This window comes from Mus caroli, chromosome 7 (genome assembly GCF_900094665.2).
Source record: "Mus caroli chromosome 7, CAROLI_EIJ_v1.1, whole genome shotgun sequence".
In the NCBI taxonomy this organism is placed as follows: Eukaryota; Metazoa; Chordata; class Mammalia; order Rodentia; family Muridae; genus Mus; species Mus caroli.
Genome location: NC_034576.1, coordinates 99602687 through 99618030, shown reverse-complemented (window position 1 = coordinate 99618030; position 15344 = coordinate 99602687). Strand labels below are relative to the sequence as shown.

The window sequence follows — 15344 nt, the reverse complement described above, 5'->3', positions numbered from 1 at the left end:
GTGGTGTGGTTCAATCAGGATTAATGCAGACAGCACCTTGTCTAGAGGCGACTCTTACTCGGTCTGCTGAGATCTCACCGTCAAGTCACACAGTGCTTGTCCCCAGAAGCATCAGGGAGGCTGGGGCAGACATTTGGCCTCAGAGATGAGTAGCACTCACTCAGTGGGGAGCACTTCCTGTGTGCTTTTGCAGTGAGTTACAGAATAGGAATCAAAGTGGGGAGAGGTCCAGAGACCCTGGCAGAGGGTGGGCTGGGCTGTTGCAGAATCAGAGATGTGTGCACCGTTTATCTAACATATCTATGAGTGCTTCCTGTGGCAGAACCCAGGGGAAACTGGTGAGCAAAGGTACCCAGAGCCCCATCCACTGCTAACTGGATGTCCTGTCATCTTGGCTGCATTGATTTCTAACCCACGGACCCTCATCACGTATTCACTCTGGGGCAGGACACAGGACTCTACCAGCCTCTCTGAATGAGGTGACCGAAGGCCATGTGTGTTCATTCTCAACAGCCAACCCCACTGAGTCTTGGTGAGCTCTTCTGGCAACTTTTACTTGAGTGTAGAGAGGGCCAGAAGTGTCTGGCTCTTTGGGGCAGCCGTGGACTGATGACTCTCCACTGGAGGGACTGGACCCTGACATCAAAGAGAGGCCAACCTTCAACGGATGAGGCGCTGGACTTGTATTTGGGACACTGGGAACACACAGAGGATGAAATTTAGTTTTGATTGACCTGGGGGAGCTCACTCCTGAAGTGGTCCCATCTTGAACAGCTCAGGTCACTTTTAGAGGACACACTGGGGGCATCTTGTGAGAGCAGAAAGAGTGTCAAAAAGGTTTTGAGTTTATTTCAGCCAGGTGTGAAGACTGTGTGTGAACAACTGACAGGCGAAAGTCTGGGGCTTGACTGAGTGGTCCAAGAGCTCAGGCAGCCCATTGTGGTACATGCAGAGAGAAAGGTAGATGGGATAGGGGTGTCGGGGGAGGGGGAGGCTAGTGCAGCTGCCCACTGGGAGAAAGGGGAGGTTTTGCTGACTCAGAGCATCTGAAGTGTCACACACATTAAACAGTTTATTATGTACACAACATTGAGGGTAGCATAGTTACCAGCAGTTCTCAAAGCAGTAATACCTGGGAACCGATTAGAACTCCACGTTCTGGGGCTACCTATTCAGGCCTGCTTATTCGGGAATTCAGGGGGAGGGGTGCTATACTTTCATAAACTGCAAGTCAAAGCTTGAAAAACATTGTTATAGTATACAGAGTGCTAAGCTTTGGACAGCAGTTAAGGGTCTGGGTTGGCTGGACTGGGCAGAGGGGGCATGGTGTTCTGAGCAGTGAGCTACTTTACATACTTCCTTCTTTAAGTGACACAAGAAGTAATCGACCAGGAGGTCTGTGTCACCATCCCCTCATGGAGATGCACGATCTGGAGTGCAGAATACCTCAGTGACCAAAGGTCAGGTCATAGCATGGGAACCCCTGTCCGTGCTGAGGTGGCTCACAGTGGAGGACTGCATTGCTGATGCTGCCTGTCACTTCTGCAGTGACGTCTCCATCCAGCCTGCATGGAAGGAAGGGGCCTATTATAGCTTGACCCTTCTTTCCCTAGAGCTTAGCATGGGCCAACCTGGGGTCAATAAGAGTGGGATGGCATTTCTGACTTAGAAGGACGGTTGTTTGAATTTTCATAAAGTTTGCCACGTACACCTGGGAGCTGGGCTCAGTGAATAACCTCTTCAAAACTACCAGCATTCATCCCTGGCGCTGAGGTCTCATAGCTTAAGTGTGCGATTCAAAGAGAGAGGTTCCCACGCACTGTGATTAGAACTACGTTAGACTGGAAAGAAAAGAACACAGCAGGAAAACACCTCCACTACTCAAGGAGTTTTCTCCTCTCTCCCTAAGTTGTACTACGTGGTTATTATCACGTCTCAGTTGAACATGCGCCCGTTCATTTGTAAGATGCAGTAACTCTGTGGCAGGTCCTGCGTTTGGTGGTGGATGGGGCCAGGCGTTCCTGCCTCTTGGAATCTGTCTTTGAAGCCAGTGAGCATAAGAACCAGGCTAGGACACAGCTTAGGGCAGTTTGGCACTAGCTAAGGTGAGAGCTGCCTCTGTGTGTACCTCATCTTTTAGTAAGTGAGGCCTCTGGTTTTCTGTGATCCTCCAGACACCTCTGTTCATGACAGGTAGGACCTGCAAGGGACTCTGGGACTAAGATGGGGGTCTTCCTCCAGCCCTCCCGGTAACTGCCACTGTCTCCCAACAAAGGCCACTGCACACCTTTAAACACAAAATAGTCTTTTATTTGTCAACGAAGGCTACACGGGATCACTTCTGGTTTTGTTTTTATGCTTTCCCCCCTTTTTTTTTTCTAGAAGGTATCTACATCTGCATTTATTTACAGCCTTGTTGGTATTTACACAGTCAAGAATACAGTGTTAGAAACACAAAAGTGTTGAGAAAAAAACTTCTCAAAATTAGTTCCAGACTTCAGGAAAACTATTTCCACATGGTAAGGCCAGAGTCTCCAGTGTTGGTCATCCAGAGGCAGCTCATTATCGTCCTTTGCCAGAGCTGCGGGTTCAGAAGTCCTCAGAATGACGGGCACATTTAGAACAGTGGGGTTCTGGTGATGAGTGGATTAGAGCTGCTGGGAACCACCAGACATCTGTGGGTCAGCTTCTGCGGGGACAGCCGAGCCTGCCCATGGGCAGTCAGCCCTGAACCATCAGCCCTTAGAATCAATCACATTTTTCTTAGGGACTAGGAAATAGCCCAGTCTAACACCTTTGGCATTCCCCAGAGGGTAAGAAATACAACACAGGGCCCCACCGAGGCCTCGGAAACACAACTCAGGGTTCCCATCCCATGCTTCCCCACCTTTGATCTTCCACAACACCGTGAAACCGCATAGCCCGCCACTGTTCCGGGCAGTCAAGTACACAAGGCTGGTTTTTGAGAATGAAGGGTTGGAGAGGATAAAGTTTCTGTCACCTGAGCAATGAGTCTTTAAAATGAGTTTGCTGTTTTGGGAAGGCTAAATAAAAAGGTCTTGAACCACAGAGTTTTTTTTTTTACTTCCGTCCCCTCTCACAAAATATAGACAATGGTTTTGACCTAGCTGGGGACGGTGCGCCTCTCGTGGAGGGCTTTTAGTCCTGATGAAGATCCCGGGAAAGAGGAGAGACTGGGACCCCATGGGAGGTGAATCCTCCTACCCCAGAATCGGCATAACCTGGGCTAAGTGTTTGATGTGAGGGATGAAAGACACACTCATCTTTGTGTAATGGGTGATTTAACCCCAAAGCCCAGCCCTCTGCTGGAAGCCAGCCAGCTCATCTCCCTGGGCACAAAGCCCAATGTCACTGCTCTCACCACATCACATGGCCAGCAGAAACACAAGGGCTGCAAATGGCAAAGATGTGTTCCAAGATGTCACACTGAAAACCTTCTCTATAAAGGCAGTCACTTAAGTCACAGCTGTAAGGCCCTTTCTTCTTCTTCCCTTGCTTCAAGCCTATAAAGCCCTGCCCAGTTTACTCAGCTCTTCTGCATCATCTGCCCCCCCCCCCCATGCAATCCCTCTTATTTTCAGGCACTTGTCCAGCCTCAGTCTCCCGTTAGCTTCCTAGGGTTTCTTTCAAGCCCAGCATCCTTCAGTAGAGTCAGGCACTGGTGTGGACCTTGGGCTAGTTTTCCACCAGTGATTCTGAGCCAAGTGTTAAAGGCTAAAGTGTGGTTTACTATGGAGTCAATATCACCACAATACCGTCTAATGATGCCTGTCTGGGAGATGACCACAAAGGGGGTCTCAGGGTATAAAAGACGAGGTCAGGAACTAATAAAGTCTTGTTTAAGGTCTTGGAGGAGGGGCTGAGGCTGGGGGACTAATTGGCAGTTGTGGAGGGTGGAGAAGGTGGGAACTATGCAAAAGCAATCCTTAGAGGTTCAGAAGCTAACTCCCATCAGAATCACAAACTTCCACCAGTGAGGAAGACCCGGTCACTCTCTCAAGTGGATAGATGTAATGAGTGTTGAAAGAGCGGGAGCTGTCCAGGATGGCATTTTATATTCAAAGTCTCCTAAATAGGCGAAAGGAACTGTGGCCTGTGCCTTTAAACCCACCTGGGAGGTGGAATCCAACTGAAAGCAGCCAGGGTCAGAGTTCAGGGAGGACAGCATCAGTGTCAAGGGAGGCACATGGCACTGTCTGGCCTACAGCTGAGGTCCTTTACAGCTCAGGGATGCTTGCCTGTTTCCTCTCTGGGATGGCAGTCCAGGAAGAATATGGGATCATTCCTTTTAAAGAAGAATACCCCATAGCTCATGGTATTCACTGATGCCTAAAAATATAGTCTTTGAGGGAGGGAGGCAACAGAGGAGGAAGTCACAGGCTGGACAGCTACAGGGATATAGTTCCCTTGGGTCACATGCTGTCTCTCTGTCTTACAAGTAAATGTCCTTGGTGGATCTCAGCCAATGTCAGGCAGCCAGTATGGGACAGGGACAGATCAGCTAGGCCAACTCACAGGCCAACCCTGCCCGCAGGACCCTTACAGCAGAGGTACATTTTGAGGGGCATATGTCTGCTGGATACAGAAAAACCTGTGTGTTTCAGGTCAAACTATTTTCTGTCCCACCCAAGAATGATCATGCCAGAAGGGGGTCTGCATTACAGCTCGAGCTGGGTACTGTGGGCCTGAGAGGGCATCAAATCTGACCCAGCAGAGCTTTGATCCAGAGGCAATGAGCAACCAGTGGATAGAGCAGGCTGTGGCACACGGTTGCAACAGCGTGACGGATTTCTTTTTTTCTTTTTTCTTTTTTTGGAATCAGGAAGAGCACTTAACGAAACACATCCTCTTATCCCAGTGGGACAACATAAGGCGAGATCTCCCCTCCCCAACACGCTTTGGACACCTCTCTCTGCCAGGCAGAACTACACACTGCTCCGATTCTCATGCGGTAAGAGACCTTCTTGGTTTCATTAACTCATGTCATATTCTTAAGACTCTGTAAGGCTATAAAGGTGCCATGAGCTTTATCAGTCCAACAAGGTTCCCACGGGGAATAGCTTAGACTTGGAATTCATTTTCCACACTTAATGTAAATGTAACCCATAAAAGTCCCATTTTCTAAGAAGCCAGGCTCAAAAGGAAGCATTTGGCTTCCCCAGTCTCCCAGACACTGGGAGTGCTAATAACAATGGTATCTAGGCAGACAAACCAGGAACGGAATCCTCCAGTGAGCTCCTAGCTCTTGTTACAGTCCTCTGCCCGCCACACTTCCCAGCCTGCTGGCTCCCTCTGGGCGGTCCTCCAGCGCTGGCTGCGCCTGTGCCTACCCTCGTCCAAATGCCATGTACACAGGTCTTCACAGGAACAATGCTAGCCTGGCCTTCTGGGTCCATGGGTACCAGCTCTGGCACCACCATCCCTGATCTCAGTGGGGTTGTATGACCCTGCTAGGCCAAACCAAAGAGCTCTTTCTTCTTATTTAAAAACAAAACCAAAACCACTCCTGCCTGGGGTTCTTTAATGAAGAATTCCATAGGAAATTCCTGAAGGCCTAGCCTTCAGGGAATAGCCTGAACAGGGGAGGCAGAGGAGACTCCAGGACCTGACTAGGGTGCTTGGCTCATGCCTTTGCTGACTCCTGTCTTTGGCTGACTTGGTTTTTTATACATCTTTCCAGGATCAAAGGCATCTCTTGCCACACTTCCAATCATCAGTGGTGGCATCAAGCACTGGAGGGAGGATAACCCAAAGCCATGGGGACAGGGTTCCCTCTACTTCCCTGGACGTTGGGGACTTGCTGCGCACTGCTGGTTCTCACAACTGACTTTGGGAGAGAGGAGGAGATGAGGGGCATCATGGAGGATCAACAACTCACAGTCATCCTGGGTGCTTTCACCTCTTGGAAAGGATGGGGCTCATAGTCCAGACTAGGGAAAGGGCCTGGGAGACACACTTTCTCTATTTCATTATGGGTTGGGGGCGGCACTGACAGCTACACTAGAGATTTGTAAAAGGGGGGTGGGTGGGTTCATTTAGCATCAAAATATAAAGCTCAGACAGGAGTTTGGGGTGGCTTGAAAAGGTGCTGAACATCCAGAGCATGATGTAGGTCCTCAGGAGGCACAAAACATGGTGACTAGCAACTCACCACTTCTGTGGGAGCCTAACCAGAGCTCCCAAGGTCCCACCGGGCCTGTGACTCTGTGCACCCCTCACTCCTGCCCAACTCCAGTCAGAGAAGAAAGGGTTACACACGAGACAAGTTAGCACAGACACTCGTGTCTCACATCACACTGGGTACCTAGGGGTGGATGTGGACACACCCAAGGAGATGCGCTCCCCCAAGAGAGGAGAAATGTACCCCCAACAACAGGGAAAATTCCTCAAGGAAAAAAAAGGGAACAAAAGACAATAAAATTATCATCATGATCACACTACAGAAAACAAAACAAAACAAAACAAAAAAACCCTTCCATTCTTTGCAAAAAAAAAAAAAAAAATGTGTGAAGGCCAAATTTGTGTTTTTCTTTCTTTAAAAAAAAAGGATGTTGCATGAATTAACAATGCAACAAGTAACTTTCTGTTCTGTTTTCTGCACTTGTTAAAAAAAAGGCTTTGTTTTTTTGTTTTTGTTTTTTTGTTTTTTTTGTTTGTTTTTTTTGTTAAGTACAACACAGTCAGGAATACGGCCACAGAAGAGTAGCTGTCTTTGGCAAGAAGTCCAGGCCGTGGCCCTTTCTGTCACCTTCGGCCCATCTCGCTCTGTCTCATAAAGTGGATATTGTTGGCGCTGTCTGACAGTTCTGGGTACTGCTCGACGGAGGTCACAAAGAAGCCGTCGTAGCCTTGCACCCGTCCCGTGTTCAGCACCTGCTGCTTTTCCCCATCTGTCCAGGCCCGCAGGCCCTCTTCCCCTTCCCGAAGTCTCTGCTGCTCTCTGGCCCAAGCCTGGCGCACAGCTCTCTGCCTGGCCAGCTCCAGCACCCGCACCTTTTCCTCATCCACTGTTGTCCCGTAGCGGGTGTTCAGGCACAGCGCCCTGTACTGCAGCTGGATGTCAGTGTAGCGTCTAGTCCTGCCACTGAGCACGGTGTTGATCTGGGACACAGTGACGTTGACCCCATTCTCCAGGGTTCTCCGCCCCCCACTGAGACCCAGGATGGCCAGGTCACCTTCCGAAGGTCCTGGTTTCACAAAGTAGTGGGTGTCCACCCCATCAATGGTGAAGTGAAGGTTCTCTAGGTAGTGAGCATTGTTCAAGATGGCTGCAATCCTCCGCCCATCCTCGTTGGCCACACTGATGATGTCAGTGGTCACTCGACCATCTTTCAAGGCAAACTTGACCCCCTTGCCAAAGATGGAACCACTGGAGGCAAACTTCTTTGTCTCAGGGGCCTGTTGGCAGCTGGTGATGGTCGAGCCGTAGAGCTGGTCAAAGCGTTCTAAGGTAACGAAAGCCTTGAGTTGCTTCTGAACTTCACACTGTACCCCGAGGATAGACTGATGGGGGAGGGCCATGAAAAAGAGAGAGGGAGAGTGTAAGACAAAGGGGATGCAAACCCCAAGAGTGCAGAGAATCAGTTTAAACAGTGAAGTCAAATCTGCAGGGACAGTGAAGTCAAATCTGCAGTTAGCTTATAACATCCGTCTCCATGGTGCTGATCCTCAACATCCAGCCATCCTTTATCCCTTCATCCCCACACCCTTCTATTCAGAGCCACACCAGGGAGCAGCTACTCTGGCCAGGCACCTTGCTGAGCAGTGGAGATAAAGAATGAACTGGGCATTGTCTTTGCCCTCAAAGAACTCATGGTTTCATAGGCCCAGACACACATGACAATACTGCAGCTAAGTATAAGGACTGGTGGTCCAAAACATTTCACAGCTAATAGATACGGTAACATTCGTTGATCTTCAACTCAAGAATTACCATTTAACACCCTGCTTGATCCCTATAATAGATACTTTTATTATTTCAGTTCATTTCAAACAAACAGACAAACAAACAAACAGAGCATGTAGCCCTTGGCTGTCCTGGAACTCAGTATGTTATTCCAGGTTGGCCTTGAACTCTGAGAGATCCACTTACTTCTGCCTCTGCTGGGACTAAAGGCATGAGCCACTGCACTCAGCTTCAAGCTTACTTCTAAGGGAATTAAGGCTACACAGCTCATTCCCGGCCTACAGTCCCACCACTCACTCCATGTTAGTATTCAAAGCCAGGTCTGTGTAACTCTAGGGGCCAGGGTCAAGGGCAGCTGTAGGAGTGAGATGCAAACAAGACTCAGAAGGTGGAGAAGAGAGGGAAAAGGCAGGGTTCCAAGAAATGCATGACATTAGGAAAGCCATGAATTCTCTTAAGTCTCCACACTTCAAGGAGGGTCTCTGCCCCACAGTGCCTCCTTGGGCCTCCTCAAGTACCCCCAGCTTGGTTGCTGCGGGGTCAGGTTGGACCCCGTTGGTTGGTGCGCCATCTGTCTACCCCTCCCACTCTCTGGCAGCGCAGGGAAGCTGTGCTCAGGGCTCCAGGCTTCATCAGCAACTCGGGGCACAGGCTTTAGAAATAGACCCATCAGCCTCCCATTGAAATTAAGTCCTCTTTATAATTAATAGAACCCTGTCTGTGAACAATTATTTCCTAGAGTTTCACAAAAGCTGGAGTACTCAACAACAAAGATCTCCAATGCTTGCCAAGGGCAGAAATCAATAATTCATTGACAGGCGAGGTTGGCAAACAGGCAGCCAGGGAAGGGGACTCTGGAGAGTACAGCAGAAACCTGGAGGGGGAGGAAGTACTGTGTGGCTGGAATTTGCTTGGGGACAGCAAATGCTGGGACATCTGGACCAGGGGCTGGGGTTGGGTCTAGGTCTAGGTCTGGGACAGGCTAGGGCAGAAAGAGGATGGGCTGTGTGGCCAGGCAGACTTAGGTTCATGTCACCTTCTGTCATTTTTCAGCTAAACACCTTTAAGTAAATTTCCCTGAGCCTAGCCTCTTTATGAAATGGGCTGTTTACATGGTTCAGTCACTGAGTCACTAAAGCACCTACAATGTGCTAGCCTGCATGCTGGGCACTGACTGAGACCCTTAACCTGTAACTTAGCCTGTTGGGATTTAGAATCTAGTGAAGGAATAAGAAAGAAAACAAAGGTGGAACAGAGCACACCACCTGAGCAGAGTCTGGGAGGAGGTAGCTCAGATGAGCCTAATGGATTTAGCCTGGAACAAGAAATAGGGACATGGTACTGGGGGACTGGCTCAGTTAGCTTACCCCACAAGCATAAGGACCTCAGTTCAGGTCCCCAACACCCAGGTAAGGAGCCGAGCATGGAGGCACATGGCTGTAACATCAGGGCTGTGGAGGCAGATAAAGGAAGACCACTGGACCTTTTGGCCAGCTTGTCTGAATCTGTGAGCTCCAGGTTCAGAGAGGGATGCACACGAACGCAATGTCTCTCTGAAAAGAGTGGAGGTGTGTGTACCGAGGTAGGAGGAGCAGGAAGGGGAGGAAAAGAACTGGGGTGGCAGGGGTTTCCAAGCACAGGATCAGGCCATGTGACATTGCGGCCCCTCCCCGGAGTTTACCGTCTCTAAGCTGGCATCCCCTGGGCTTGGTTTCTGCTAACTCACCCTTGCATGCTAACCCACCCTTGCATTTCATGGGCCACAGTATCAGGCTGGACACAGAATCCAGATACAGAATTTATGAATGGAGGCTGAGGTTGGCATGAGCAACACGTGAAGTGATCAGCAGGTGTGACGAGATTGTTATAAAAGATTTTTTCCAGCCATATAATTCAGAGTCTTTGAAATTTGGTCATAAAAGGGAGATAAGAAAAAGTAACCCCCCCCACCCCCCTTATGGCCCTGCTAGTCATGCTCAGCCAGATGACAGGAAACGGACAAATCTGGGTTTGAGGGGTTACAAGCACTAATCCTGTACAATGAGAAGAATAACAGCCTGGCATATTTGTGAGCTAACGTAAGTAGAATGTTACTCAAAGCCAAGTTCATTGGGTGCTCAAAAAAGAATCCCATCTGCATTCAGAAACACTCCTTTTCTCTCAGGGCTTTTGCCCACATGGTGACAAAGGCTGATTATTTTTTGTTGTGCTCTGAACACGGTGGATTACGAAAACTCTTTCATGCAGCCTGTGGGTGTCCATGTGCTGCTACAGTTGGGTCCCTGGGGCCTGCCTAGCCATAGTTTTCTCTCTGTTGAAAGTTGTCTGGTAGGAGCCATGAAGGCGCTGCATCCCTCAGTTTCCATCCCTGGCTTGGTGTTCCTGCACAATTGGTGGGGCCCCTGTGTCAGGGTCAGAACGGACCAATGGGTGGCTGTCATGTGGAGCGTTACCTTGCTGTTGTCCCATTCCTGAGTTTTCATCTGTGTGTGCACGAGCTCGTAGGAGGGTTCCATGGCATCTGTGTCTGGCTTGGGATAGCCAGGTATCACGTTGTGCAGCTGGAATCCAAAGGTGAGGAGCCAGCTGTTGACATCTGGGTGGAGAGAAGCAGAAATTAGCTTGGGGAGTAAGCGAGCCAATGACCAGGGGCCACAAGGGGAAGGTGACAGAGCTGACTGCCTGGTAGGTCTTAAAGCCAACGGTGCTGCTGGGTCCCAGCAATCCCTCTGCCAGGTGCATGCCCAGAGCCCTCCTCAAAGGGGTAGATCCAAGAGAGATGAAGCCTAGGCAGCGCCCAAGCTTCCGGATGTCTTCATGAGTCTCACCCCTCATCTGCTTACCCAGAGGTAGTGCTCTTGGATGCAGCTCTCCCAGGCCCACCCCCAGCCCCTTCATCAGTAGGAAACCCTTGCAAAGGTCAGTCAGATTCAAGAAAGGATTTTAATGGCTGACTCTGAAAAGAAAAAAATTCACTTAAGAAACAAGCTGCCCCTCCTTTCCCCACCCTTTTTGTAGCTGGTAGAGCCTCAGGCCAAAGCGCTTCTGGGCATGGTGCTGGCTGGTTCAGATCAAAGGGCTTTCCTGTTTGTCTTTTCTGACAGCACAAGGAAGTCACTCGACCTCCCAGTGCCTTAGCCTGCCTGCTTCTAAGCTTATTAATCACATTCCTAGGAGTTTTGAGTTATAGATAAGGTTTTTTGGTGGGCATTTGACTCATTGAAGAATGGAACCAGAAGTCTATGATCCTGGGTTGGTAGAGTGCTTGTCCAGCGTGCATGAAGACCTGGGTTCAGTCCTGAGAACTCCGCAGAATGATGCCTGAAATTCCAGCACCCAGGAGGTGGAGGCAGGAGGAGCAGAAGTTGAAGGTTATCTTTGGCTACATGGTGAGTTGATGGCTAGCCTAGGTTACATGAAACCTATCTCAAAAGAAAGCAAAGCAAAACCGAGGATGACAACAGACCATCTAGGTAACCAACCAAATAGAGAAACCAAAAGCCATGACCTTCCATGGGGGTTGAGGTGGGCCACAAAGGAGGTGTTAAACAGACTCAGAAAACTGGAGTGGGGTGGTGGTGGTGGTGTACAAGGTTTTAAGGCCTGCCTCAGAGCCAGGTGCCTTTTGTTTCTTTCCAACAGAAACACATCTCTGCTGGGAGGTCCCATTGATGACCTAGGCCAAGGAGGAAGTGGCGCCCTCTGGAAGCTGCTGAGAGGGAATGCCTTGTGGGTGTCAACAGTTGTGTTCATGATACTCCTGTGACCCATGTATCTCTCCCATCTAGGCAGCTCACATTTGTCTTTGCCTTGTTTGTTTGTTTGTTTGTTTGGTTGGTTGGTTGTTTGGTTGTTTGGTTAGTTGGTTGGTTGGTTGGTTGGTTGGTTTTTGGTTGTCCTAGGCCCTTCCACTAGGATCCAGGTTTAACTTCTCACTCAGCCTTGCTGCGCAGATCCAGATTGTAAACAGGAAGGGAAAGAGTGGCAGTTAAGGTCACACAAACCCACATGCTGGCTTCTCAGGGTACCAACGGTGAACTTGGAGAATCTTAACTTCTCTGAGAGTTAGTTCCCTTGTTTGCATACTGACAATAGGAATGGTTTTGACTAAGTCTCTGGAAAGAATAAGGAGAATAGTAAGAATTTGGAAGCAGTTACTCTGTAGCAGAAGCAGTTCCAAGCTTGCCCCTAAAACATTGGATTTAGTGTATAATATCCAGATCAGGTACTGGCTCACGGGGGGATGGGGGTTCTGTCATTATGTATCCCAAGACCCCTCATCCTAGGAGTCTCTGCACACGGATCTTTGGGAAATTAAAACAAACAGAACACACACACACACACACACACACACACACACACACACGGAGAGAACACCTCACAAAGCCCTTTTGCTTGAGGCTGAGAATGTGCATAGGGATTTGTGGTTATCTGGAATAGCGCTCAGTCCCCAGGAAAGCAGGGGGCACAGGAGAGGGCTGGGCTTGAACTATGAGTGATGGAAGACAGAAGACGGAAGCTTTGCTATCATGTCTTTCAGGAAAATGTCAGAGATCTATTTATTAGCTAGCTTTCCTACCAGGCTTTTCAGAAGAGCTGGGAATTGTACTCTTACAACCTCAGGGGCAAGCGCTTCCTTCCTCTTGAAAAGCTCCGTGAGTTACCTGTCAGTCCCGAAAGGCACTGCTGCCGCAGGGGAGGAATAAAACACAAGCGATTTGAAGCCCTTTCACCAGTGCATGCCTTTGTTCTTCACAGAATGTATTAGAATAAACAAAAACAAAAACCCAAAACCCACTAAGTATTTTGAAGTCTGACACCACAGGTTCTAAGGCTGGCTTCCCAGTGTCTTTGTGAAAGGGTTACTTTACCACTCCTGAACTTCACTGTCTGTGTGGGTTTCCCCCAAGCGCATGTCTCAGGCCAAGACTCAGGGCGATGATGTGTGACACAGACCCATAGTGGACATTTTAGGGTCGCCTCCCCCTGATCCAATTCTGCATTCTTTCTCTGTTGGACCATGTGATCCAGGATCATCCAACCAGTGCATTCTGTCCTCTTCAATCCTGGTAATTGCTCCATTGTCTCATGACCTAGGCCTACCTAACCGGAGTACACCTCAGGACCTTTGTTTGAGGATACAGTTAGCCCACAGAGAAGGTAAAAGGTAAGGTATAATGAGAGTCAGCAGAATCATAGTTTCATATTAGCCACTGCAAATCATTTCTGATGTTCTGAAAGCTTGATTGTTTAGATGGCAAATATCTTTTTCATGTGCCACAGGATCCACTTCGTAGGTAAAATCAATTTTGGGGTCATGACCAGTATTTTTGTTGAAGTGGAATACACTAGACTGGAAAATATATAGATACCAAACTTAAGGACTGCTGTGCAAACCTTTGGTTTTAGTGTTTTATAGTGATATAAAATAGATTTTTTTCTTTTTTGAGGTAGGTTCTCACCTCCTATTCAGGCTGTGTAGTTAAGAATGACCTTGAACTTCCCATCCTCCAGCCTCCACCTCTGGAATACTGAGGTTACAGGAATGCAAACACAACACCTACTTTATTTGGTGCTGGGGACGGAGTCCAGGACTTCACACATGCTAACAAGCACCCTACAGACTGAGCTACGTTTCTAGCTTCACAACTCTTTTTCTTAAGGTGGGCTCACAGTCAAAGACATTTGTGAAAGGGGGCATGTGTTCCATGAAGGCAGGCGCCAAGCCTTCTTCCCTTTTGGATCCTTAGCGTGGGTCTGGCACGGAGAAGGTATATAACCAATATGATATTTGCTGGATTTAACTGTCTGGGAAATGAAACACAAACTGAAAATGTAAGGTGCCCCTTGGATAGTTGAGAGCTGTGTTAGAAAGCAGGATTTAGAGGCTGGGTGATTATCACGGGAAATGTTCTGAAATCAGAGAGCCCTGTTCCGTGTGACTCTTTGCAGACCCTTGGTCCTCCAGGGTCTCACGTGTCTCATCTGTAGAATGCAGATAATTGTCTGTCGTGATCTCACAGAGCTGTTGCCAGGCTTAAAGGAGACCGTATCTGCGAGTGCTCGGCAGGGAGGGTTTCACCACGCCAGCGCTGTTCTGGAAGGAGACTATATGCATATGGTTGTGTACAAAGGAAGAGGGGGAGGGCAGTAATATTTTGGCAAGCTTTAACAATTTTTTTTATGGAAAATTACATTTCCTATTACAGTATTTTTTTTTTCCCCAGCTATAGTAACATGCCAAAATGTCTCACAGGAAACCCACTGGAGGGTGAGGCAGGGGGCGTGCTTTGTGCAGACAGATGTAATGGAAATGTCACCCTAATCTGACAAGGCTCTGTAGTGCTAGCAGCCAAGTTGAGCATGGCAAAGGCTGGCAACGCTGTCAAAATATATGTGTTTACCCCCCAGGTCCCAGGTATGCTTCCATGACATCTGTGTACCACCTTGGTCTCCTTCTAGTCCTTGACTTGGGACTCTTCCTCTTAATAGAACAACCTAGGTGCTTTTTCCCCCTGGAAAAAAAGGAATTCTCCTATTGCTTTCAGCTATAGCATCTGTGAGCTAGCCGCAATACCCTGTTTCCAGTTTTGTGAATGCTGACCCCACTCTCTAGAATGCCTTCCTCCCTACTACTTGATGCAACCTATACAGGAGCCGGCCTCAAGGATCAGCCGCTACTCCCTGAAGGCTTCCCAGAACCCTGTGGGCAGAGCCGGTTGCTAGCCTTCTGTGATTTAATGGCCATCTGTGCAACTCTTCCTCATGGCCCCTCACGATGGACCAGAGTGTGCATTTCCTCTGATAGTGAGGAATTCTGGAGGGTGGGAATCATTTCTCTATTCTCATGCCTGGAACCGGGAGGGGTGGGATGAAGGGAACAGCTGCAAAAAGGGGGTGAACAGCTCGATCACGAGGTTAGCAGGTTTTCTCAGTGTAAATTCTCACAAGGACCTGGCTGGCTTTATGTGGATCCCATAGAGACTCTCCCTGTGTCGCCTGCTGAGGGACGGTAGCAGTCTGAGATATCTGCAGGACCCTTGAGACACTTTATACTCAAGTTGGTTTCAGAGGAATGAAAGGTGACTTTCCCTTTAAAGCAAAAGGGCAGAAAGGGAACCAGCATGAGCTGTGCTAGGCATGTGTATCTCACGTCACCCTTGGTGGAGGTGGTGGTGTGTATATGAACATACATATCATACATGCATACATACATACATGCATACATATATACATACATATAATATGTATGGTATGCATGTACACACACCACCACCACCACTACCACATACACATTTTGAGACGTGGTGGTGTCACATATCCCAGGCTAGCCTCAGACTCACTAAGCAGTCAAGGATGATGTAGAACTCTTGATCACCCAGACTCAACCTCCTGAATGTTGGGATCTAACCCAGGG

At 48.7% G+C, this 15344-nt stretch overlaps 1 protein-coding gene across 3 annotated transcripts in view; it reads right to left on the bottom strand.

Moving 5' to 3' along the window:
• Positions 1 to 2284: 2284 nt before the first annotated feature.
• The window catches only part of Tenm4 (teneurin transmembrane protein 4), a 699747-nt gene continuing 686687 nt past the window's right edge, over positions 2285 to 15344 (bottom strand). For all 3 annotated transcript variants that reach the window (XM_029479436.1, XM_029479435.1, XM_021166324.2), the window contains 2 exons: positions 10381 to 10523; positions 2285 to 7524 (listed from right to left, as the gene is read on the bottom strand). In XM_029479436.1, coding sequence (XP_029335296.1) covers positions 6766 to 7524; positions 10381 to 10523 — 902 coding nt within the window. In that variant the 3' untranslated portion in view covers positions 2285 to 6765. The remainder of the gene's footprint in view (positions 7525 to 10380; positions 10524 to 15344) is intronic.